Source organism: Cygnus atratus, chromosome 1 (assembly GCF_013377495.2).
Source record: "Cygnus atratus isolate AKBS03 ecotype Queensland, Australia chromosome 1, CAtr_DNAZoo_HiC_assembly, whole genome shotgun sequence".
In the NCBI taxonomy this organism is placed as follows: Eukaryota; Metazoa; Chordata; class Aves; order Anseriformes; family Anatidae; genus Cygnus; species Cygnus atratus.
Window position 1 is genome coordinate 73,593,679 of NC_066362.1, and position 27,836 is coordinate 73,621,514.

The following is a 27,836-nucleotide window of genomic DNA, read 5'->3' on the forward strand; positions in this document are numbered from 1 at the left end:
AATCAGCCCTGCAGAGTGGATCCCTCAGTGTTATACAAGTGGAATTGCATCTGTGGAGCAGCATCTGGCCTCCATTTACACATGGACTAAAGGCAAATTCATGAGTAAACGCATGGGGGTATCAACTGTGAAAATTGATTTTTCTCAGCCCTCCCAATCTTGACACCAAGGGCAACACAGTAGATTGAATCAGCCACTCAGTGTTAGACCAAAAGTTCACTAAATTCAACATTTTTTTGCTAACAGTGAGAGCAGGTGAAGTGTGTGGAAGAACAAAAAAGGAAATAGGGTATGCACAATATGGGCTTTCTCATAGAAAATGTTGGCATTTCTGGCAAGTGGTGACATAAAAACCTACTGCATGGCAATTTGCAGTAGCCCTTAAGTGTAAAGAATCTGTGCTAGAAATTATTTAACCACTGAGATGAAGATGGTGAATAACTGATAGGATTACGAGGTCCCAGAAGTAGAGAACTAGTTGATCTAGTGAATCCTCTGAACAAGGACGAGGGTGGGTTTCTTCAGTACTTTTTCTATGTGCTTTGCTTGTGTAGCTGCATCTTTCCTATTGCGAGTGCAATGCTGAATTCTTCTACCGTCCTATGAAGGAAGATTCAACAGTTGGCAACAATTATTCAGCCCAACTCTGAACATTAGTCGCAGTTAGTGAAGCTGGGCTAAATGACATCAGCAGGCAGGGTGACTCAAACCAACAAAGGGTAGAAACAGGGTGAGAATAGATATGAAATGAAAAGAGGGATAACTTTTTCCATTTATGTTGATGAAATCCTGATGTTCTTCCACCAGCTTAAATGGGGCTCAGCATTTCTGGAGGACTTCCCATTTGAGAGCTTCAAGTCCCATACAGACATTGAGTTCAACTCTGAAGCTCACTTAGAGGGACTATGTGATCAATAGATGTCTTTTGAAAAGACATCTGGGTAAAAAGAAACCCCCTGGTTGAGGACTGGGAGTTTAAACTACCAGGTCCTGCTTGTAGCCCATTCATCCGTGCTGCCAGCCTGAACAGAAAATTTCAGTTATTTTCTCCTGGTTTTCCCCAGTGATTCATGCCACTTTCATCCCAGTCAGCCAACTCAGACATTTTAGCCCTTAGGAAGCAGACTCAAAACAGAATGAAAACTGCTTCAAGCATGGACTACATTTGGCTTTGCGCAAGTCTGTTTTGACAAAGCTGAACCTGATCCACTTGAACTATGCATGCCCTTTACCCATGGGGGTTTCTCTGTAGCAACCCAAAGACAGAGTGAGAAAACACACCTAGGCTGGGGAAAGTGGAGGGCCCACCTTTGCAGACCAGGACAAGCTGAAAGAAAACTGCTTCCCTCTCTGAGAAAGCCCTCAGCCCTTGGGAGGGGGCCAATAGTTCACAATGGGTCCACTTTCAGTGAAACTCTAAAACTATGCTAGCATGTGTTCGCAACTAGGTATATTTACCGGTGGAAACATGAAAAGCAGGACTTAGGCATCAAATACTCAGTTGCTTTGAATCAGAATAACCCCAGTTATGTTAATGATTTTATACTGTTTTATAACCACTAAAGGTCATGCCCTATGCATTACAGGTCCAATTCTAGAAACCAGTAACTTTTTTGCATGTGTTGGAGAGATGTAGCCACACAAGTCATGGTTGTTTTGTTATGAGCCCCTAGCAGCATTTCCTCACATCATTTTTTCCTCGTTTTGTTTTATCCTATACCACTGGCACACTGGTAAAGTCTTAAATATTTGAAGGGTTAAACCATGTCTAGTCTCATTTCTGCCATGAGCAACAGTGCTCATGGGAGGGAGAGGCAGAGAGGTTTGCCAATGCAGTATTGACAGAAGTCAGCACTTCAGATCCCTGTGCATCAGAAATAAAAATCTTGTCATATTCACTTTAATCTCCAGCAAGTGCCAAGTTCTGTCAATGTCAGCGTGAGAAGCAGTGCTGTCTCTTTCTTTCATTGGTGGCACCAAGACACAGTCAAAAGGCTGGTGAGTTTTTGAAATGGCTCAGCTGCACGGATAGCAATAGGATTCTTCTTACCAGAAAGGATCAAGCACAAAGAAGAAGCTACTCTTCCTCTGACCCACAGAAATCCAATGTATTATTTTTCCTGAAACTGCTATTAAACACTTTATATGAGGTTGCAAAAGACAAAGCAGAAGATGAAGACTGAAGGTAAGTAAATGATACAAAATGACTAGAAGTAAGGAGGTTACTTTGAGACTTTAAATACAGTAGTTAGGATCTTGCAGAAGCTGAGCAGCCAGTTTGCTAACAAAGACCCACCACCAATAATGATATGTATTTCTACTTTCATAGTTTTAGGGCCAGAGGTTGTCAGATTCGCAGCTAAGAGACTCCCCTGGGCACAGATGAGAACTGCAATCACTCCAGTCAAATAAGCTAATGTGACTTTGAAACAACCCACCAAATGAATCTATGCATAGGTGAGTGTCTCTGAAGAGCTGTTTAAGGAATAAACTTGAGCTGGAGTTAGTTTGTCTGCATTTCCAGATGCTGTGGCACTGCCACATTACACTCACAGGCAAACGTGTGCACAGAAAAACGAGTGCAGACCCTTGCAGAGATTACCCTGTCAGTCACCGAATATTTAGATGTGATGTTTAATGTCTAAGGGCATAAAGCCTCTCACTTCTTTCAGGCTCCCTCCTGAAGTTCTGGCTGATCTATACACATTAAGCTTATCTAACCTTGCTGGGGAAATTATGACTTTTAACTCTGAGCATTTAAGTCTTTTCCGTAGTCTTGGCTCTGAGTTTTTTCTCATTGAACAATTATTAAAAGAAAATCCATTGTGCATTTATTTTCAGGTGAGGACTCAAAACAGAAAAAACGATGGCAGAGCCCTCCCTCAGTGCATCTAGGCTTTTCTGAAGAGACATCCAAGAAATGCTTTTGAAGATCTGCAAACATTAACTTGACTGCTGTTAGCTACTTGTGAGTTTCCGATACTGCCTTTCATAGCCACGCACCCCTTTTAAATCATTAACGAACATTCATCCCTCAGCATCCTCCTTGCTGCTTCAACTTTTTTCTTCTTTTCTGAAACACTTGAATAGACTGAGCAGACACAGCAGCTATGTGTTCTGGATTTTTTTATTTTTTATTTTTAACAATTTCACTGACACAATTTCCATCCCCAACAACTCATCCATGTGAGCCGGGAAGAAGCATCTTCCAGATCACCTACCAGTCCTGGCTGAAGAAGTTTTCTGCCAGTGCAAAATACCTGGAAAGTAACTGCCTGGATCTAGGGCAGGCACCCTCTCTCAGCAATCCAGTATGTGGAGGCTAAAAAGGAAACAAAGAAACACAAGCACACAACACCTGAATTTAGAGCCAGAGCAGTGAGCTGCGTACTCCTTGAGCAAAAACAGTACAAGGGTTAAGGATGTGACCACCAGAAGTGGTTCTAAAAGGATGGCCATCCCTTCTTCACCTTGGTCACCTGTCACACTGACAACTCCACGCTGCAGCAAGAGCCAGCCACGCAGCAGCTCTTGCAAGAGCTGTGGTAGATCAGTGTGGAGTACAAAACCACACAGTTGAAATCAACAGATGCTCTGACGTACAGCTTGAAGATACGACCCTGCTACTGAAATGAAAGTTACTTGTTTTCAAAGCTCACTGATGCTTTCTGTTAATTTGCTTAACAGCACACAGCTACCTCCCGAAGGAAACCTTCTACTTGCTTTGCTTTTAAATGTTAAAACCACTGCAAAATACATAACCATATTCTGTAACTTTTCAGACCAAACTACTGCCCAGTCCCTCCTCTGGTACACAGGGGCTTTAGCGGAGCTGCATTAGCATCACACTGCGTAAACACCTGTCTTCAGATGATTCAGACATTTTGAGAAACTGTGGAAATACCCCACTGCCTCTTCAAAGGTTTTGTACTCTTCAGCTAAACAATGAAACCACAAGAAAGGCTCATGAGTGATACAGGAGGAATGAGGGATTTATCTTTTTATTATCTTTCTATTGTCATAAAATTAGTTCTAGTATGTTTATCTTCTTGTTTTGTTGTGTTGCCCATTTGCCCATCCATTTATATCTACTGTCTCTTATCAGGCTGCACAATCTTTATGGCAGAGACCATATTTTGATTGTGTTTACGCAGTGCCCAGCACAAGAAGGCTCTTATCTATCCGTGCTGACAAGAAGGGAGGCTTGGAGATACACAGAGGCCAGTAACAGAAGCAGCTGACAGCTCTGAGCTGCTCAAATAGAAATTATATTTGCTTTATGTGAGAGCCACTCCGAGTGCAACATCTGTACTTTGCAAAATACCTTTCTGACAGGTCTTATCCATGGCAAGCTATGGCTCTCCTCTTGCCAGCATCTGCGTAATTGCAGTATACTTGCTTTTTCCAAAACTGCATTTGGACTAAGGAGCACTAAAGAGCAAACCCTTGCCTAATAACTTCAAAACAGACGATACATTTTTAAAAGCACCAGATCCGGGCGCTTTGGGCTCTGGTAGAACTCACACAGCAGTGCTGGAGGGAGAGGCAGGCAAGGCAGCATCCCCTCCCCACAGCTCCCATTCTGTTTCTGATCAATGGTCGGTTCTCAGCAAAACCACACCGCGCTGGCTGGCCACCTCGCTCGCAGCATGGCTGTCGGGTACAGGGGATGCTCTGCAATGCCCAGGTGCCTGCCCCCAGGCAGGACAGGACAATCCCACGGGTGCCACCTCGCACCACGGGGTTCGCTGCAAGGAGCTGGTAACTTACTGGAAACAGCAGCAGGCTGGTAAGAGAGAATGATTTTAATCAAAGAACATAATCTGAAGCCTGCAGAGTCACCTGATTAACTGTTTATCTTTTAATTGCCTGTAATTACCGGGTAGTGGCAAGTTAATGAATTTCACAGTACGCAAATTGCTGTGCCATACAGTTGTTACTTCCACAGCCACAACAGAGCTAAGGGTAAGGCTGTGAAATTACTGAGAAGACATTTCACCCTCTCCACTCACCACGGGAGAAGGGACGACTCCAAGAGCCTCACTCAACCACTCCCCTGTCTTCTGCAGTTTGCAAGCACAGCCTTTTATTTTGGAAGAAGTGAACCACAAAGCAATTAGTCTTCGCATAAGCCTTCATGCCACCAGCCTGCTACACACTTTCCCCATGGGCTGCCCACTCTAGCAGCCACAGAAAGGGCAAGGAAAGGCTTGGGGACAGAGCCTGGGTGGCATTTCAGAGCAGGACCTTCCATATCTTTCACAACTCTTTGCCTTCCCAATGCACCTTCTAAGGAGATGTCAGAGGCTAGGAAACTCTAAACAATTTGATTTAATCACCCTGGTGGCTTAAATGGAAACACAGCTTCCCATAATAAAATTCTATAGCATAGTTTGAGAAACGGGCAAACAACAAAACCCCAGGAGAGACCACTCCTGAAGGAAAGCAAACAGCTGTCAGAGTTGCTTCCAAACAATTCATGCAGGAAACAATTTGTTTCGCTCCTCTGTAACTATGTGGGACTTCTCCACAACGTTGCCAATCACATCAGTGCAGGCAAACTGCTCCCATCCCACAGCAGCGCTGGCCACGCCTGCCTGTCCCCACACCATTTGGCTGCCTGCTTCACAGTGCCTGCATTCCCACTGGCTGCAGCCTGGCTCCGTATGATTTCCCCAGTCTCTGCAGCCTCCAGGAGGACCCAGTGGTCTGGGCATCACCAAGAGATGCTCATCCACTGTGACTGCCTAATGGGCCCTGCTGTGTGTCCTGCCACGCTGCAACAGGCTGCTGGGGCTGTGATTCCCAGGTGGGGGACATTCAGGAGGATGAAATAATATTCACTAAATTAAGAACTGGAAGCAGTTTGGGTAAGTTGTGCGTAGGCCTCTAAAGTAGAATTAAAGTGTCATTAATTTAACTTGCCCCTCTTCCTAGACTTTTAATTCTCAGAATGCGTGTCCATACAGAGTTCTAATGAGGTTTAATTAATCTTCTTGAAAAGGTAGCTTAGATTAACTTTCTTATGTTCCCCCTGTAGACAAGCCGTGAATTACAGTATTAAAGCACCCTGCCTCAAAGGATTCTTGAACTGTGGGAACAGTCCCTGCTCAGAGTTTTTCAATGGTCAAAATTTCTATACCATCTTTTATGCCAGTTTTAGTCTGCTGGCCAAAATGGATCCACAAAAGACATTTGTAGGAACTAATGCAATTAGTTAAAACCTTCTCCTTCCTACCCAATATAGAGTCTGCAGGGACATTCTAATTCAAGTTAAAAATGAGTTTTACCAATTTAACTCTATTTTATCAGATCGGAATTAGCCTACCAATGAACCTGAACTGATTTTAATAGGCCAGCTCCACTAATGGAGGCAAACTCCAGGGCAGATACATATTTTAGTAAGGACTACTCGGTTTAGCTCAGGTTAAACACGTACCTAACTGGCTTGAGCTGAAACAACGCACTCCTAGGATAAGGTTGCACAAGTAAATCATCATGGCCTACGGTAGTCTCAGGTGCTGTATGCAGCAGCTACACTGTAACTCCATGCACATCCCAAAGGCAAACATTGGGCAACACAAAGGGGGACAGGTCCGTGCTTCTCCCTTACCACAGAGCGGGACGGCACATGGGACAGTTACGGCAGAGCACCCGATGGATGGGAACAGCCTAGCTCGGGGCAGCCCAGACAGGTGCCGCAGCGTTCGGCTAGCTCCGTCAGAAGCCATGCCTTTCATTAACTGGCTACTGTTCTTCACCCAAGGGACATTTTATGGAAAGCAAGGTACTCTCAACACCTGAAGGGAGTTTGCACAAAGCAATATGCCTTGTAAAACAATTGTGTTTAATTGGTACAGACAAGGCTGTGGTCATGCTCCCTTGAACTAGCATACAGTGACTTTCTATTCAGAGGATGGACAAGATGCACATCCGAGTACTATGCCATGGTGTTCATGAGACAGGTTCATATATAGCAAAACCAAAACAAACAGAACATTTTATGTTGCTCTCCAGTTTTTCCAGTGCTTAAGGTTAGAGAAGTGGCAACACATAGTGCTGTCAAACATGTTGACAGCTAGTTTTAGCAAATACTCAAGTTCAAAACGCAATCTGTTCCTTTCATTATGGCCACGGACTTCTGCTGGCCATGGTTATAAAGAGGATCCACATGAACACACATTTTTCAAAGTCTGCTGTGTGGAAGCAGCGGCTGAGTTGCAGTTACTACTGTAAAAGCCTACTGTCAGTCAAGCTCACAGTGCTTAATAGCATCCACACTCACCCCTCTGCCTCTGCACCTAGAGAAAACACTGTGGCAAGCCTTGAAATAAGTGCCAGGTGGAAATCGAACTAAAAACATTACAGGGGAAAAATGGTTCTGTTGTGGTTTTCCTCCTTAACTTCAAACCTACAGCTTGCAAATGGAAAATGGACAGCCACCAACTGTCGCTGACTCACATCCTTACCACTTACACCACTGTCCCCATCTGTGGCAGGGGAATCGCTCAAGACTGACATGCAAGCAAGCAAAAGCTGTACTTTGGCTTATTTAGCATTCCTGCCTGGCACCACTGGGCCAACAGAAGTGTCAGCACGGCTTTAATACACATTTAGACCTTCCTGGTTCCCCTGTGTCACACTCAGGCTGCTGCTGCTGACACTTTTCTGAATTCTCCCATCAATTCCCAGCTTCTTGTCTACATCAGTAACATAGCACATCCCAACCTGCATTAACTGCTTGATGTAATACCCCAAGATGTGGATGAAATAATTCCAGCATTTTCACTGCTTCTGTACAGAAATGATTCCCAGTACCAGCAAACTAGCACAATAATAAAAAATCATAAAAAGAAAAGCAATACCAAATATGAAAAGTACTCCTCATTACTGAAAACTTCAAGATTTCCTTTCAAAAGGATTTTTTTCCTAAAAAAAAAAAAGAATAGGTATGCCTTGTTAAAAATCATGGCCATACAAATTCATTCCAGGATAACAAACTCCAGTCAATTGAATTACTGCAAGCTGCAATTACACATAGAGACAATAAGAATGACAGAATAAGACAGAGGACATTGCTGAGAAGCAAACATTACTTCTACAAAATACTCTGAAGTGTAAAACTTCAGGGCCAAATTCATAGTTTCCTTTATATCAATATAAAACAAAGGAGTAATTTTCACTGTGTGTCAGGCACTGTCCTGGCAGTAAGATTTCTTACCTGGCCCCTTACTTGCCCATGGGGCTGATGCATACAACACAGACAAGGCATTACAACACAGACAAGGCATTTTTTGCACCACCCAGGGGAAGTACAGGTTTTCTATATGGTGATTTATATTTACACAGGGTCTGCAATATATTTATTTATACATTTCCTTTTTTTTTTCTTTTTGTATTAGAAAACAGGAATTACAAAAAAAAAAAAAAAGAAAAAAGTAGAGAAGAGAGAAGAGTAGAGTTGGGAGAAATTAAAAGTATGCTGAAACCTCATGCCCACATCACTTTGTTCAACCTATGCTTCAGGTCTAAGAGACTTAGTAAGACAAATTCTCAAAAGCAGCCACCAAATTCAAAATCCTATGGCCAGACATTGCAGTGTTCTGTTTTTCCACAGAAAGACCCCTGCAGTTTTCCGATAGCAAAGGGTATTTTGTTTTTAACCACTCTGCTGTTTAGTTTGCTATGTGGCTGCTGAGATGGAAAAACAGCACTCTCTGTACCTACTTTCAGCTCTTGCAATGTGCTTTTCCACCCCTTTTAAGTGTGAGGAGTTGCACATACATTTAGGAACATTCTAGAGATAACAAACACGTCCCACTGGGTAATTTTAGGTATCTATTTCGTCTCCCTTTACTGTGAGATGCAATACGCAAAGGATTTCAAATGAAGCTCAGAGAAGCCAAAAAGGAAACCACAGGTTTTATTTTTTTGTTCAGAGCTTATGTTTAGTGAGGCCTCATATCTCTCAGCATGAGTTTTTTTGTTGTGCTTTTCTATCGTTTTATCGTTCTACCTTGGGTCACCTGGAGACATTCCGTGAACTCAGATAATCCTGATGTCAACCACGAGATGCAGATAAACACTCTAATTTTCCATTTCCAACTTTCTCAGACCCCAAGAGAGATACCTGGAGATAAGATGTTCCAGTTTCAGTGGCAAAGGTCTTCTTTGACAATACATGTTTTGGGAAATAAGGCAGATTGTTTACCCTCTAGTGGTAGTTTTACTCTCTTTGATTCACACAATATAAGGGAGAAAATTCCTTTCTAATATCTTGTTCTGTTTATGCCTCTTCCTCCGGCTTCCTAATTCCACCTGACGAGAAAGGTCATCAAGGTGAGATTGACAACACGCTGTATTGATGTGAACTTCTGTGCATCTCTCTGTGCTCAAAAGCAGGTTTTAGTTCTTTTCCTTTCCTCAGTTACAACTCTGCTCTTGAAGGCTCTGCAAGATAAACAGGAGCATCCTGGAGGCACTTTAGCTTACGCTGCCTGTAAGTGGCCACAAAGGATTGATATCTCAGTTTGTGCTCTGTAACTGGGTCAGGCTATGCTGGCAACAGAAAGTTTGAGTGGTACGAGGCCCTTCTTCCAAGCAGCAGTAAAACTCCCACCAACTTCAACAGCACTGGAATTTCACTCCTTCCGTCTGTTTTGGGGCAGGGCTTCTTTCCTGATAGATTACTTACTGGTAATTAAACCAGGCTGTAGCACTGATGAGATCCAGATGTGGCTCCACTGGACTGGAGATCACAAGTCTAAGAATTAATCTGAGGATTAATTTTTGATCCTAAAAATCCTTACAACAAAGCTTCAGATATGATCTGCTATTACAATAGTTGTAACAGCTTTATTCCAGAAATGGAGGTAGTTCTTTTCTTCAAACAGGGATTGCATACAGAAATAATATTTTTCTGCCATTTTTTTAATCTTTGGTGTCTTAAAGACAAGGAAATAGAGGTATCTGTCTCTGTGGGCAAATTGTGAGGTTCTGGTCCAAGCGTACAACCTCCATCACATCACTGTATGCCAGAGAACTGGTGTGGGTGCTATAGCACATACAAGCATATTGCATGCATAGTAGGTAGGCGTACTTCCAGCAAATATTTCACTCTGACAGGACAAAAGATTTGATGTAAAGAATGCAAAACAATCATACAACCAATGAAGTAAGGGAACCAACTTCTGCTCAGGCCCTTTCACCCAGGAGATCTTTGGCCAGGGCTCCCTTTATTCTCCTTGCTAGAGCATGGCCAGCTGAGCAAGCAAGGAATGTGTGTAACTTGCAATAGGTCAGTAACCACACAGAGGTCAATGAAACTGCTCACATGCTGAAGTCAATGAAGCTAACCCATGCTCAAGTAAAATGTGTGCTTACTGTGCTTTGCTGGGTCAGCACCTGTCTCGTGACTAAAGTCCAAGAATTGCTGCAGCTTCCATTTCCTCTTTAAAAAGCTTCCCTTCCCCTCCATGAAGAGCGTGTCTTCTCCTGATGGACTGGCAGAGCTCTGCCTTTACACTATGACAAGCTAATGCATGAGCAATATCAGATGCACCCTGTACGAGTTACCAAATCTTTGCTTCTTTAATCCAGTCTAGCAGGACAGACATGTGCCTTTGTCAAACTGTGACCTTCAGTTGACATTACAGCTGCTGTCTTGAAGAGTATGACCTATTCTTTAATTACATGAGGTAGCTGCAGAAAGCTATCAAGCACAGAATAGGGACAGTTCATGCCAGGTTCAACACTGTCTAGAGTCGACACCACTAGACTCAGCTTCCAAACATGGAATTCTGCTGCAGTGTCACTGAGTTTCTTATGGAAGTGATATCCACAGTAGACAGAAATAGGGATTAAACAATGTCCACACCAACACATCTTCTCTCAGACTGTGAAATCCACACATAATATTACCATGTGCCTTTTGGGCAGCTGAACTGTTATTTCTCTTCCAGCCCTATTTACATATTGAGTTAACCTATCTCAAGTAAATGCCATTATTATGCCACAAACGTATAAAATTGCTTTTGTTTAATATGACATTTGAGTTTGGGAAAAAGTCTTTGCTCTGAAATCCAATTATTGATTAACACTGCTAAGCATGTAAATAGCTCATTCCCAGATCCTCTTCTGACCTTTTCCTGTAATTGCCATTAGATTTTAAACCACAAGTTTGGCAGAGCTGTTGCTGAGAAAGGACTTTTACCATCCCCACCACACAACTGTATGTAACATATGCAGAAATAAACACCCAAGGGCAAATTCTCTCTCACTTCATTATTGACTTTCATCAACAGCTTTGCAATGAGAATGTATTTGTCCTTTTACCCTAAACACACATCCACCTTGTTAACACTTCTGGTTGTTGAAGAAAGCAGGTTCGTCAACAATCTGTTTCTTGTAGCACTGATCCTGGCAAACGACTTCACATCACCTCCTATGAACTTTCTGAATTAGGATGTTGTTCAGTTTCCAGCTCACTATGAAATTCATTTGAAGTCCATACCTAAGATCCTCTGAAGAAGAAACCACAACAAAGCTAGCAGATGTGTCAGCAATGACACTTCTGAAGCCTGGCTTCCAATGGGCAGTTTACCTCACATCTAAGGAAGGAAGCTTGATAGAAAACTTTCCTGTGATTAAGATTTTCATAATGGTAATCTCTCATGTGGAGTCTCTGGTGTCTATTAACACAGTTGGGTTCACAGTTCAATTACGTGAATTCTTTGATGTCTCATTATGCAGTTAAGCCCATGGTCCCTGAGGCTCTCCTCCTCTCTCCAGACATTAATTTCCATGGAACTCATAGGAATCTTAATATCTCTGATAGTGCTGTTATTATGCCACCATCAGCCAGTAGTTTCAAGAAGCATTTGGCAAGAGGGAGGCTAGGGAGATAGGTAGTAAGGGACAAGCAGTCAGTTCTATTGCCTAAGTATCTTTTTCTGAGAATACAAGGTTAAACACACTATTATACACCCCAACAAATGGGCACTGTGATAGTCTGGGTGAAACTCCATTTCTTGGCTAAGCAGACGTCATCTTACTTCTTCCTCCATTTTCATCACCGGCCTTCAGATTACCCAGCCCTTTAAAACAACTCCAGACTCAGTACTAATTCATACGGTCGTGAAAATCAAAGAATAACTTTAAGTGTGAGAAACTATATCCTTTGCCTGCCATAAATCTTTTTTAAAACAAACAAACAAACATACATACAAAACAAACAAACAACAACAACAAAAAAAAAACACCACTAGCCAAGAAAATCTCAACTTCCCCAGCCCCCTAGGAAATCCACTCCTGACTCTCTCCCTCTCTCTACCTCATTCCCTTTCTCCCCAACACAAGCTCATGCATTTCTTTAATTAAAAAAACAATTTCTTAAACTTGCCCTTTGCCTGGAATTCCTCTTTTTGTTTCTCTTCACTACTAATAAAAAAATTTAATACTGAAGGCAAATATCAGCGGCCAGTCTTAATGTTTTTTGTACCAACAGTTTTGACAGAATTTGGTTCCAGTGACCAAATATGACTATGATTCAACCATAAATTACATATTCACTTTGTTGCCTACTCCAGATGTGAATCTTCATGTCCAGAGCTGCTAATGAAGCAACATTCAGCACTTCATGGAAGTCATGTCATTACCACATACATTGGCCTGCCTGCAAAAATTCTTACTTTAATCCTCACTGTTTCAAAACCAACCTTTATTCTTGGACCCCCTAGATCTTAAGGCATGCAATCAGAGCCTCTACATCCCTGTTTCTAGATATGATCAGGAACACATTTAATTGCACAGAAGCTCTAGCAGTCTGCAGCACTTTTCAGTGAAGGATTAAAATCAGAGGCCGCTAAAGCACACTTGAGCAATACAGTAGAAAAAGAGAGATAAAGAAAACAATCTGAGAAAAGTAACCAGTGTACCTGGAGTATTAATAGCATCTGAATAATAGACGGTGGAATTCTTGCTCTGGAACGTGATAATGCATCTTCCAATTTAATATTGAGGGTAATTATATTCCTAAAGTGTAGAAGAGCCAGCTGCCGAACCGAGGGCTCCTTCCCCTTAGAACAGAAACAAAGCAAAATGTATTACGAGCAGTGTGAAAATAAGCTTCCAAATCCTCAGTGAAAATTCTTTCCTTCACTTCTGAGGGATTACAACAATGGTAAACCTGAGTGAAAAGCTGAGAAAATATAACAAAGGACACAGAATAGCCCACAGTTCCGCAGAGTGAATTTGGTTTAGCAGTTCTGTATGCTGCAGACTATGACTGAGTACAACTGTGCATGAAGATGATGAGAGATGGGGGGGGTGGGGGGGGGGTGGGGGGAGGGCAGGCAGAAATCTTACCTGAGTGCAAGATATATAACAATATTTTTTATTCTTACAGCAAGGAAATATATAATATGTTTAAAAAGTTGAAAAAGAAGGGTTGAATTTTCATTATTTCCCAAGATTTTGAGCACTGGCTGGGTACTCTCCTCAAATTATGGTGTGAAACCTGACTCAGCCTACCTGTGGATCCCACTGTTCTGTACAGCTTGAGAGACTTCTATATAAGAGAAGAGCAGAGCTGAAGTTTCATGCTGCATTTTCATAAACAACTTTTTGCTGTACAAGAATCACACCTCATATAAAAAAAATCTTTTCTGAAGAATGTGATGCTAGCTCTGCCTGCAGAGATTAACAGCACTTTCCTTATGCCTGATAAGGAGTTGTAAAACTCCTCCAAATGCTGGGATCAGGGCTTTTTTGTCAGATATATGTGGCTGTACATACATATTCTTTCCTACAGTTCTGAGTGCTGCCAGCCAAACAACGCTTCTGAAAAGTCTAGTATTCAACTAATACTGACTTATCTTAGTTTGGAAATAAAGACACCTGACCCCTCCCCATGCTTATTCCTTTTCACTTTGTATAATTATTTATACCAAAGTAAAGGCATCCCCCAGATCTGCTTAATTTGCTAATGAATAGATTTTCCAAGAGCACATAAGCACCAGCCGTGTTTTTGGAAGTAACCTTAGAACATCAGACACTTAGATCTACTAGAAACTACCTGAGACTTGGGGCTCTTACCCCCTTCAGGCTCCTTTGAAAATTCAAACAATTATTTCCACTTGAAAAATGAGGAGACTTGCATTGCTATATTACTTCGAAATGTCTCATGAATACAACAGTGGAAAGAGGTACTTGGTGCAATTTTCAAAAACATCTAAACGAGTTCTAATTTAGTTAAGCACTTTTGAAAATCATGTTGAAAGCTTACCTATATCCCTAGGTTCCTAAACACTTTGGATTTAGATTATGTGGCACTTCGAAAAATCTCACATGGTGTTACAATAGGTTTTTAATACAGTCTTCTTTTTACCATTTTAAACTTTCTACTGGCCAGACATAAGTCAATGGGTGATCTAGCCCTGCATGTTTTCAGAGCTCTTCTCTTTCAGAATCAAAATCTGGGGGAAGTTAGAGCTTTTCCACTGAATTCAGATTTGATGCCTGCAATTAACTATAGATAACAATGGTAGTATCAATAACATCTGGACAATCATTTTACGCATAAAGTCCACTTGGACAAATGAGAGAAAGTTTTCGACACTTCTCCAAATACGTTCAGGCAACAAAATCCCACTGAAATCTGTAGGCATCTAGGAGCAACTCCTGGAGGTCACTTATACCTATCTGGGACAGATTTCCTTGGGACTTCGGTGATAACACTTTTGTGACCATCAAGTTAGAAGTTTGAGCCTTCATCCAAATCGGATCAAGTGCCTATCTGTTGTGGATTTAAAACTACTGGAGTCAAATTCTGTGCTCATGTCAACTGGTCTAATTCTACTGACTACTGGTGTCTACTCTGAGTAGTACAGAACTTGACCTCAGAAATACAACTCCACAAAAATGAAGATACTTCACAGACATTCATATGGCTGAGGAGGAAATACGTACATAGAAGTCAACACAGCTCCACTTACTTCACTGTGCGCATATTTCAGTTTATTTTTCATAACCTTTGCAGACTTCTAGTGTGAGCTGACATAAGGACCAACCATCTTTCCTGCACTCTGCTCTTGTCTTCAAAGTTCCCCTTCATCTTTTTCACTCAAACACTTCAAACCCTTGTTTGCCTAAGTAACTTATTTGCATGACTATACAGAACAGCTGTAATGGGAGGTTGGCCCAAGGAGACAGAGAGTTAAGGATTGCATCAATCTGGTGATGAACCAGTAAGGTTGCTTTTTCTAGTTTTTCAAGATTCTATAGTAACAGAGTAATTTTTCACCTGCACAGGATAGAAAATAGCCTGGAGCATTGGCAGGACATCACTGAAGAAAAAATCCCAGGTTTCAGCTAAGGTATCCAGTAGTTTCTGCCCTGCAAAAACACGAAACAAACTAGTGAACTGGTTTGGTTGTAATCATCTAACTGCAAAGACTTAAAAAGCACAGGAAATGATATGAATCTGCTAGCTCTACACAAAGATGAATCATTTACGAGATACTTTTAGTAGCATGGAATTAGTATTCCTTTCAGCGTATCAAATCATTCAGTATTCGTGTCTTTTCAGATGACACATCTAATGTTCTCAGTAAACTCAGAGACTTTGATGTTAAAGCTTACTCAGAAAAACCCTGTGAGGAACAAAGGATATCCCAGGTTACCATCTCCTCTTCTTGCAGTAGTATCTACTGGACAAGACTGCAGGGAACAGCAGTAGAAGGAGGACACAGCAGATTCAATGTGAAAGCATTCTTGTAGAAAAATCTCACCCACCATGTTCCCCTCTGCCCTCCAAGCCACAAGGCAGCAAAGCAAGCCTTCCTCTGTGGAGATGCCTCTACAAAGCACCATCTCAGATTAATCCCTTGGCTTCCCTGGATCTCCACTTACATAAACAATCACATCCAAGACCTATGGAAAACAGAAAGTGGTACTGGCAGGCTCTCCTTTTTCCTATAGCTTTCAAAGGATGTAGTCAAAACCTGCCATGACGTGAGCTCCCTGCAGCCTTCTCCAATCCCTTTGCAGCTGCAGCTATGTGGAAGACTCCACAGCAGAGATCAGAGAAGCTCCGGATAGTTTGCACAACCAGGCTGGACACTGAGTTCCTCACAGAAAATTTTACAAAACACGGAGGCAAAAGCAGGAGCTGAGAGCTATGGGAGAGGAAGTCTGGCTCAACAGTTGAATGCTGGATTCAAATCTCTGTTCCCCCAAGTGGTCTGCGTGACCTTGGGCAAGCTCTTTAGCATCCCTGCGCCCCTCATCTGTGAAACGGGGACAGTTGTATATCCACCAGCAAGTATTAAGGAGATAAATATCTGCATACCTCACAGTCATACATGTAAGATAGTATGACTTATCAGGAAGCAAATTCGATAGCAATCCATCAATAATTGGTGTCAGAATCAGATACCATTAATACTTATATTATAGCATTACTTAAGGCTTCAGCCATGCAACATCCTGCCCAGAATTGTGCACACATCCCAAAGTTTGCATGAAAACATCTACACTCAAAGTTAGCCAAGTGCCAATCTTTATTATCGGTCACTTCATCTCACTGCATTTTTAAGTGCATGACAAACAGCACCAGCTCTGGCCATCTGCAACTCCTGAATTATTCCTGGGTTGATGACTTGAAGTTCTTTCAGTGACAAATCTGGATCGCCATGCTATACTGCAGCTGCTGGCTTTGAACCCTTCCAAGGCCTTCATTTTTGCAGCATCAGACAGGGATTCTCTTTGTCCTACACCATGCTCATGCACAAGACTGAAAAGGTTGTTCTCATTTTCAATGAATTTGTCTTTTTCCTAGCAGTTGTAGCAGTGGTGATAATAACACAAACCATTGCATAATAGCTTCCATATACTGTAAATATTTTAAAGAAAGAAAACCTTGTCACAAAGGAGAACTCCAGCTACTCCTTAAGAGCAGATTTCTAAAAATAGTAAAATAAATTAGTTGTCTTCAAGTTAAGGCTGAATGAAAACTAAGCCCTTAAAAATTTGGTTCCAAATGTGGGTGCTGAAGATTTAGACTTTCAGCCCTTTTCAAATTTTGCTCCTAGAATTGCATCGAATGAAAATATCCTGTTGTGATAAACATGCCCTTGGTGTAGCACATTCCTTTCATCTTGTTGGCAGTTTGTTTTGTAAAGTGATAGATTTCTGTGCAGCAGCTCAGAAAGGCTGCAGGTAACTGTCTTTCCCCAAGCAGGCCTTTAACTGTGGACTGTGGAAGAACTCCTGCAGTGTGTTGACAATTAGCATCTTTCACACCAAGGAATGTGACTTCCCTGTCCTTTCAAGAATCTGCTTGTTTTACTGTCAGGCAAAGATCCCTACACTTACTTATTTGCTATATTCAAGGAAGCTATGCTACTCTCAGTGCTCATTTAAATGAAGCATGATATTGTCAGTTTTCTATGACATGCAAATGCACATAGTACTTTTCACAGTTCTTCTGAAAGTTAATTGAAACTTCTTAAGGAAATATAAGAATAAAACATAATTGATTGTTTCATAACAAAAGCTAAACTTATCAAAACTTCCTGCAGAACAAAAACACTCTATAGTGTGGCCTGAAATTATCTTTGTTCTCCTCAAAAACACCAAATGGATAGGGAAACCCAAACCATTAGATGCAGGACAACCTGACATTTGAGAGCAGGACCCCTGCTGCTGCAGACCCAGGAGAGGAGACCTGCTCAGAACGGGAGTTCCCATAACTTCCAGGCTCCCAGCTTTGTGGCAGGGGTTTTGGGAGACATGGGGCCACCACCCACAGGATGGACTCTATGGTGTTGCTGCCTGGAAATCCAGATTCCAGCCCTGGAAACTCACATCCATGAAACAGATTCATAAACTACAGCTACCTTCCCATAACTTGGAGTTTTACTGAGTTAACATTTCCATGTTTTTTCCAAGTGTTCAACTGATCAATTTAATCCTCACCTTACCAGCATTTCTTGACCATATTTTAAAGAGAAATCATGAAATGATACACCAATTCAAAATGACAAAATAACCAACCAACCAAACAAACAAAACCAACCACCTAACCAAAAAGAAACAAAACAAAACTTCACAGCTTGCTGAAATTTTGTATTTGATAAACATGCTCCTATATTTGAAAGCCACTTAGTGGTCTTACATTTCAGTATTTTTTCTCAGCTTTAATCTCAAACATCAGTTATACTATTTTTATTTTTCAAGCTAGTAAAACCAGAAGAACAAGGGATTGGACTTTGGTAGTTCTCTGCATCTAATTTTTCAATTTGATACTTAAAAAAAACAACTTTCATTGTGATTTACAAAGCACCTATGAAGGCCTTGAAAGCCTTACAGCTCCACTTGTGCTCTCCAAGCTGTTATTTCATATAATTGAGGAACTCTGTGTTCCACTTAGAAGATTTTGGGTACTTTAACATGAAGTTTGTTGTCCTTTTGCTGTGTTCAGAACTGTTCTTTTCATCAGAAAAGCTGGGTCCTGTAGCACCATCAACTGTGCTGCCAGTAATGACAGGTCACATTTAAGATTTACAGATAGCCGAAACTAATGGAAACTGTTGTCTTCAGGCTACTGCTAAAACAATATACTTAGTCAAAGTGGTATGACTGCAGCTCTGCCCAAGGAAAGCCACATTTCTTTAAAAAGACTCCCCAAAGATCTTCGGACAATTTACATATTCAATAATCCTTGGAAATATTCTGAAATCATGTCACTTTCTGATGGTGTATGTCCATGTCTAGGACAAAATAGCATATTTAATAGCACATCTAAATGCTGCACAGTAGCATAGGATGTTAAGTGATGGGTGATCATCAAAGGAAACTGGTTAGAGGTTGACCATGCAGAACACATTAGCCCCTGCTATAATCCCACCCAGGCACTGGCCCTAGCACTTTGGGAAGGTACTTTTGTTTCTGCTTTCACATAGACTCATTCAAAAACTGCTCCGGCTTAGTTTTTTTTGCAGTGCTTACGCTGACAGGGAGGGGAATGAATGGACCCACAAACGTATATTCAGTGATTAATGATATAATTTTATCGGCTTGGAGTAATTCTACTCTTTTCACCAGATTTGCATAGATGGAAATGAGAAAGAAGTAGAAATTGGTTCACACAACTTCATTTCCTGCCTCTGCATTTCTTTGTTTTAAACGTGAACTTCACTGTTTCAAGCATAAAAGAAATTTCCTTGTTTACTTCCATAAGGAGACACCTACGGAAGGTGAAGACAGACAAATGGAGCCTAGACGCTAAAAAAAAGAGACAGTGTCTGACCTCATTTATGTAAGCATGAATCCAGAACACCTCTTAAAACAACCTACAACATTTTTCTGCACTTAGCCAGACGCTTCAACTCTGATCTCAGTGCTTAGATTTTTGTTTATTAAGACACCTCACTCTATTTTTCTACTTTTCCTTAATATTGACCAGACTGTAATGGAAGAAGGAAGTGCCCATGCTGGAGGTATTTATTCCTTTACTGCTCTAGTCAATCACTTCTCCCTAATGAAAGCAAATAGGAACACCAAGGCATGACAGAACAACGGACTGCAGGAATGAACTGATACCAGCTAACCCATAGTCAAGGGAAGTTTGCAGGAAAAATTGCACTGCCTTCAGAACGCATTTGCTAAAACTCCTGTGACAGACATAGATAGCCATACTAAAATCCAAGTTACCTTCATAAAACCGGATCTTGTCCCTTAGGATCACCATGCCTTTTGTGAGCAGCTGATTCTGAAAATAAAAATAGACTACCTTTACTCGATTCTATACTTCCCTCTAGCCATCATATTTCACATTTTGTTCTTTCTTAACTTTTGACAGTAGAAGAGGTTTCATTTTAATGATCAATCACTGAAGGACTTATCCTGCCTTATGTCCAACTTGCTTAAATCACTTGGGACACTTTTCAAATGATGCTGTAATCACGTACTGTTTTCAGGATGCAGCACCTACTCTGCGCAGTGCAAAGTGCTTCTCAGACTTCAAATGGTGACCCACACAGCCTGTACTCTGTCTTCGAGAAGAATACTGCCTCAATAGACAGTGCGTACTTACAACTAAATGTCTTTCCTAGGAACCATACTACAATGAAATTAGTTGGTTTACTCAGGAACTTTAAGTGATAAGCGAATGTCTGAAGTCCACTGGAAGACAGCAATGTCATACAAAAATACACTGACTACACAAGTCTATTTCATAAGCTAGGGCTTCATTATCCAACTACATGTATATAAAATCCAAATCTCATTATCCCATAAATGACAGAACATAGAGAATTCAATGAAAATCTCTGAATGGTTTCAAGGGGCTCCAGATCAGCATTTAGAGTTGAAGATTTTGCTCAGTAACACTTAAAAATATATTCTTATCTTAAATGAAAGAAAACACATGCCTACCTGTAAATATTCAGTGAAAAAGGATCCCAGTTCTGTTTTCAATAATTGCCTGTATCAAAAAGAATAAGAAAAGGACCTCTGTAATCAACAAATTGTAACAGCTGTGCTAAAAGGGGAAGTTACTAATAGCAAAATATTTTCACATGAGCACACAGCCTGTCAATAATGCCTAACTAAAAATAAAACAAACGGGGCCAACAATACTAAGACTCTCAACCAGCATTTCTATGTGGTGAAAAATACCTGCTGTGCTTCTAGATGGTTCATTGCATGAATACATATGAAAAGAAATAGAGATTTGACAAAGAGGATGCATTCGATCCTACATCTAACTCTTTTAAAAATGCTCGAGCTGTTCTCCTTCTGTGCCAGGGTTTGACTAGTGTCTGGCATTGCAAATGTGTGAGAAGTCTTGGCACTCTGTGTCTATCAGTGTGGCTGAGCCAACAAACAGGCATGTGATTTGGCTGAGGTGTGTTCATAGCCAAACCATCTCTGTTCTGTGTAACTCTCAAAAAAGAGCCGTGACAAAACATTTTAGGGAGAAACCTTAGACAGGTTTATACTCTGGGTTTTGTTTCAGGCATGAAACTTGGCCTGTTTTCATTGAAAGAGGCCATGATCTTACAAGTCAGGACCCACAACAGATGAAGTTTTGTGTGGTTTCAGTGAAAAAGCAGGTATAAATTCAATAGTTCAGCTCTGCATTTCATGATGCCTCTACACTAAAACCTACAAACTCATTTCACAGAGCAATTCAAACTCACATCCAAAAAAAATTTCCCATGAACAATCCTCAAATTCAGAGACTGCATTCATTCAGACCCATAAACCCAAGGTTTGTATCCAGACAAAAGTTACTACACCGCTTAAGAGTTGTATGTTGTTTAAGTCTCACATATCGCATGCTAGATGTTTAGTATTTCTTTGAACTCAGGTCACTAATTAAATGCATAAGTGAGAGCTCAGACCATATAAAAATCTTGCTCCAACTGGACTTTCTAAACTCTTGTCAATCTGGCCTTGACATCTTATGGAAACCTGTCCCTTTGTGATCACCTCAGGTACCATAAGAAATGAGGTAAAATTATTCTTAAAATCTAAAGACCTGCTTCAGCTAGAGAACTCAATGTTTTGATCACTTGTGTAGTTATGTAAATTACTATTTGGTAGCTTGTTATCATCCATCCTTTTGGGTTATGTCTTTAACAAACAAATAACTAATTAAATAAAGTATTTTAACTAGTAACCAAATACACATCTGGTTTAAAAATTCCAACATATCCCTATGCTCCACGAAAAAATCTGCAGGAGTTGGAGTCTGCTGTTTGTAACACCACAGGATTCAACACAGTCTCTTGAGATCTTCTGAAAGTTCAGGGAAAGGAAGAGCAGGTCAACCTTAGGGGGCCAAAATACAATATCTTATTTATTTATCCTTAAGAACACGTCCACAAAGACCTCATAGCACCCTGTGGAAACACTCTAGGCATAAATGAAATAGAAAGTAAACAGAAGGAAAGTTCAGAAGCTCCTCAGCATCAAAAACCTCTTCAGCTACAAGCCTGATTGAGACAAACAGTCGACGGACAAACATTATCAAAGCCAGCTCAAGGCTTTAGCCATAGGTCTTTCACTGGTGGGCCATTATATGGCTAGACCCCACAGCATGCTGTTACAACATATGGGAGAGGACAACCCTTGCAGGGTCCCGAGACTTCATCCTCAACTATACCCCTTGACAATCCCTTGGCAGGGTTTAACCCCCCTCCACAAAAATTGTCTTAAAACATTAAGAGCGTTCATGAGCCCTTACTTCAATGAGAAAAAAGGATGCTATAGCCAAATCATGCCATGCTTACTCAGAATAGTAATTTACTGTTGAAGTCACGTGATTTTTTTTCTGGATCACAAGCGATGGAAGTTTTTTCTTGCTTTGAACATGGAACATGTTGCTTTAACTATTTTTTGGTTAAAGTAACTAAAGTTGCGATTTTGAATTTTTCTATGCTAGAGACAATTTATTCCCAGATATCTCTTTGTGCTGCTGTTTAAAAAAAAACAACACAACAACAAACACACACAACAAAAACAGATATTTCATGCTGACAGGTTTTGCTTAATTTTCTGCCCTCTCCTTAAGCTAGTGGCTCTTAGAAGTCTAGTCCTGGATTCCTCATAGTCTTTAAAGGTGATTTGCAAATACCTTCATTTTCTGTATCTTAGGTTCTACTGACAATTCTGGCATTTAGGGCAGGAAATACAAAATGATGTTCTACTTATCTGATAACTAGCCCTCTGATAAAACAAAATCCCACCACATATTTCCATTTGTCAGCTCTGAATGAACCAAACAACCAGCTCGTATTTAATTATATACACTGGACTGAATCACACCAAGCAGCAGCATAGATACATTAGCATCTCTGTTTACAGGGTGGAAGAAGGACTTACAGCACAATTAATGCATCTTGCTCTTTGAATCCCTAATAATACAGATGCTTCATGCTGCCTAATTAATTTCTAGTGAAATAGTGAGGCCCTCAGGCCACATCAGAGCACTGATGTATCATATTCATTTAAAAGAGTTCCACAACAAAACTGGATCCAAAACATTGCTTTTTTTTTTTTTTTTTTTTTGAATCCAGGTAAAAATCTGATTAAACCTAAAAGAGAACCCTGATCAAATAGAAGATCTAATTTTAAGTGCATCTGATTTTGCTGACAGTCATTTTGCAGCCTTATGACACTTGTGTATCATTGATATTAGGTCTTTATTGCCTATTTAATGACTTCATAAACTACTATGACAGTAAAAATGTACATAAAATACACTAAAATAGCTCCTGTCTTTTTTTGTATCTTCCCGTTGCTGCTGCTTCAGTTTGTTTTGAAATTAGCTCTTGAAATGTTAATCAGAATGGAAAGTCTAACACAGCGTATACTACCTGATTTTAACTTTAATAGCTATTAGATTACGAAGCAAAAGGACAGACGTGATTTTACTGAGCTTGACCTCTTGCTACAAAAGAGGAAATGCCAGTAAAATGTGTTTTGTTTGCATCAAACCAGTATCCTGAAACTCAGAAAGAAAAAAGGCAACTATAAATATGTATTAGCCTTAATACAGGACATCCTGCTTCCTCTGTTTCCCTACCTTCTTTTTCTTCCTTGACTTACAAGTGGTGTAAATAAATACTTCGAAATGACATGGTGCATGAAATAAAGGAAAACACACAGTCATCCCCAATATATATTCACACACATACACTAAGAGAAGTACTAAGCAGGACGTATATACATAGAGATATTTATTTTCTAACCTTTGAATCAATTCCCTATTAAATTACCTAGTAAGGGTTCACAAGAAGTAACGTACAGGACATACACTGATGAGACTGCATTTTCCACAGTGTTTTTTCTGGTATTTGGAGTATGGAGTATCTTCGTTAGCTTTAGCAGAGTTATTCAGGTATTACAGTTATTTCACAGAATCACGGAATCATCTAGGTTGGAAGAGAATTCCAAGATCATCTAGTCCAACCTCTGTCCTAACACTAACAAGACCTCCACTAAACCATATCACTAAGGGCTACATCTAAACGTCTTTTAAAGACCTCCAGGGATGGTGACTCAACCACCTCCCTGGGCAGTCCATTCCAATGCCTAACAACCCTTTCAGTAAAGAAGTTCTTCCTCATATCCAACCTAAACCTCCCCTGGTGCAACTTTAGCCCATTCCCCCTCGTCAAGTCACCAGGCACGTGGGAGAATAGACCAATCCCCACCTCTCTACAGCCTCCTTTAAGGTACCTATAGAGAGCGATGAGGTCGCCCCTGAGCCTCCTCTTCTCCAGGCTGAACAACCCCAGCTCCCTCAGCCGCTCCTCTTAAGACTTGTTCTCCAGACCCCTCACCAGTTTCTGAAAGAGACTGAAATCACATGCCAATTCTTCTGGTAACAGGGCTCCTGAGCTGTACATAACTCCATATTCAAAGCCACTTCCTAATGCCAGAGCAAGTACGCAAGAATGGTGTCAAAAGGCATTGGTGTAAATGAATAAAGTAAATGGCAGAGCAGAAGTAAATGGTACAGATTTGCATCCACTGACATTTTCTTAAATGATCAGTGCATAAATAATCAGCATACAAAGCCTCTAGATGCATATTCAGAGGAGAAAGCCATATATGAGTATGTTTGCCCATGTGTATGCCATACAGTTGTTGAATGTATGTGCCATTTCTGAAGCAAAATAAAGGTGTGCAAACATCGCAGGTGTAAAGTAATCGTTCAAATATTAACATTTAGCTTGTGAGTCAACTTGGACATCCAAGGTTTAATTACGAAAGTATCCCCAAGTCTGTTCTAATTAAAGTGCTAAAACAAAGTAACTTCTTTACCATTCTGTAAATGTCGAAAAAAGCTACTGATACTAGCCATTTACCTGAACACTTCCATATGCAAATTCTGCATTCAATGGCTATTTGTTCCTTTTTATTTCTGTACTTGTAGGGAGAGTGCATCTAGAACAATATTAAGGCAAATATAGACTTGTCCCAGTTCTAACGTCATATTTATGAATCAGATATTTTTGCATTAAATAATAATATTAACCCAAAGAAAGTATTTTGAATGAAATATCAATAGTAGTAACCCAGATATTTTTGGTATGTGTGAAATCAGTAATTTCTTAGCTATGGTTTGAGCTGAATTTATGCGAGGAGAAAGGACTTCAGTTGCAAGTAGTCAGGAGGCCCCACAAAGTTAATGACTGTGGTCAGCAGTAAAATGAAGCACGCAGCAGGAGTGCAGCTTTTGGAAGGAGGCCATGGCTGGACGTGTGCACAAACAGGCTGAAAAAATATCGCTGCCATGCTTTCCTCTAGAGACAGAGCTTTCTGCCCTCTTAGCCCATTTGCAGTTTTCTCATCTTTTTTTTTTTTTTTTTTTTTTTTTTGTATGAATGAACTGCACACCGAGAAGCTTCACAAAAAGTCCAACTAGTCACTGAGAGGAAGGATGGATTTTGGCAATTACTTAGAAGTACGTTCAGGCCAAGTAGGAGGTAGGAGGGAACAACCTCTAGACTGGGGTTCCTTTGAGTCACCCCTTCTCCTGCTCTTCCCTCCCAAACCATAAGGGCAGATTTATACATTTCCTGGACCTGAAACTCCATGGGCCAGGCTTTGCTGTGCTCACAGGAACAAATAACAAATTGCAAGGACACAGCAACGAGAACCAGCCTCAAAAGCCATGCTGCATCCCACCACGTGCTCGCGCACACCGTGAGTTATGCTGCTGATGCCTTATTTATGACAGCAGCTTGGTCTAGATTTCACAATATTTTGTTCATCCGCTCAGGTGTGAGCCACCAGGCATTATTCACTCCAAAGCAAAGTAAAACCAAATGATCAGTGGAGATGACAATACAGAAGCATTACTTTTACACCAACAAGAAGAAATGGGCCTATCATGAGGCAGCAAAACCCATCAAAAAATGGGGGGAAAAACAACAACAACAACAAAACAGTTTGTAGGTAGCTTGCCTGTTCTGCTGCTTCAGATGTTGCAATAAATTCAATGCAGCTATATTAGCAAGCATCGTCATTGTGCATTGCTTACACCCAGGTGAATGAAAGCAAAATCTGGACACAATTCACCAAACATCTATCTAACTTCTGTTTATTGGTCCATACAAGATTGTATTTCTCTCTGTCACATCAGCATATAATTTCTTTTTCTGTTCCTCACCAGCAAACAACCATCCTGAGGCAAGTGCATTGGTCCAGGAAATCTCAGCCCAGAACTACCATTCTTTGTCATTCAGATAAAGCTAGAGAATCCTAACTGCACTTACAGTAATAATGATCAACCATTACTCCAATAACTAACTCAAAATGATTGATGTATCACGCTAACTGACAGACATCCTAGAAAAGCTATTCTTTGTATGTCATTTTCTCCCCAGAGATATAAGAAATAACTGGAGAGTAAATTTATTTTAATTTCAAAAAGACAGAGAGGGAAAAAGAGAGAGATCACTGGCCAAATGTAATTTGTCTAGACTTCTCTGAAGACATTCCCACAACTAATGGAACCAGACTGGACAAGCATTTTCTGGATATTCTGTGGATGTTGTCACTCTCTGGTGCCCAGATAGAGCAGGAATAAGTATTAAGGGAAGGGGAATTGCTGAGGATTTATCTGAAGACAGCCAGGGAATACAATAAGCTGTCTGTCTTCTATAAATGCAGCTTGTTTCCCATCATCTATTCTTGAAAGCATTGGGACAAGTTTCTAAAAGGAGCTCTGCTACCTTGCCCTGTCAGTGAGACAGGGTACAGTAAGTAATAATCAATACTACAACAAGTAGTTCTCTGGATACCCAGTGCCCTGAGCTGGTGGAAGGGGATGGGGAACAGGATGTGGCCCTCACTATCCACGAAGAAATGGTTGGAGACCTGCTACAGCACTTGGATGTACGCAAGTCGATGGGGCCGGATGGGATCCACCCGAGGGTACTGAGAGAACTGGCGGAAGAGCTGGCCGAGCCGCTTTCCATCATTTATCACCAGTCCTGGCTATCAGGAGAGGTCCCAATCGACTGGCAGCTAGCAAATGTGATGCCCATCTACAAGAAGGGCCGGAGGGTAGACCCAGGGAACTATAGGCCTGTCAGTTTGACCTCAGTGCCAGGAAAGCTCATGGAGCAGATTATCTTGAATGTCGTCACGCGGCACTTGCAGGGCAAGCAGGCGATCAGGCCCAGTCAGCATGGGTTTATGAAAGGCAGGTCCTGCTTGACGAACCTGATCTCCTTCTATGACCAAGTGACGCGCTTGGTGGATGAGGGGAAGGCTGTGGATGCGATCTACCTTGACTTCAGTAAGGCTTTGGACACCGTTTCCCACAACATTCTCCTCAAGAAACTGGCTGCTCATGGCTTGGACTGGTGTACGCTTCGTTGGGTTAAAAACTGGCTGGATAGCCAGGCCCAAAGAGTTGTGGTGAATGGAGTCAAATCCAGTTGGAGGCTGGTCACTAGTGGAGTCCCCCAGGGCTTAGTACTGGGGCCAGTTCTCTTTAATATCTTTATTGATGATCTGGATGAGGGGATCGAGTGCACCCTCAGTAAGTTTGCAGATGACACCAAGTTAGGTGCGTGTGTCGATCTGCTCGAGGGAAGGAAGGCTCTGCAGGAGGATCTGGATAGGCTGGACCGATGGGCTGAGGTCAACTGTTATGAAGTTCAACAAGGCCAACTGCCAGGTCCTGCACCTGGGGCACAACAACCCCAAGCAGTGCTACAGGCTGGGAGATGAGTGGTTGGAAAACTGACAGGTAGAGAAGGACCTGGGAGTACTGGTTGATAGTCAGCTGAATATGAGCCAGCAGTGTG

The 27,836-nt window shown here is 41.2% G+C and overlaps 1 protein-coding gene across 11 annotated transcripts in view; it reads right to left on the bottom strand.

Moving 5' to 3' along the window:
- PRR5 (proline rich 5) overlaps positions 1–27,836 on the bottom strand; it is an 89,820-nt gene that overhangs the window by 13,545 nt on the left and 48,439 nt on the right. For all 11 annotated transcript variants that reach the window (XM_050712725.1, XM_035550980.2, XM_035550981.2 and 8 more), the window contains 4 exons: positions 20,437–20,485; positions 19,714–19,771; positions 15,302–15,393; positions 12,936–13,076 (listed from right to left, as the gene is read on the bottom strand). In XM_050712725.1, the coding sequence (XP_050568682.1) occupies positions 12,936–13,076; positions 15,302–15,393; positions 19,714–19,771; positions 20,437–20,485 (340 nt within the window). The remainder of the gene's footprint in view (positions 1–12,935; positions 13,077–15,301; positions 15,394–19,713; positions 19,772–20,436; positions 20,486–27,836) is intronic.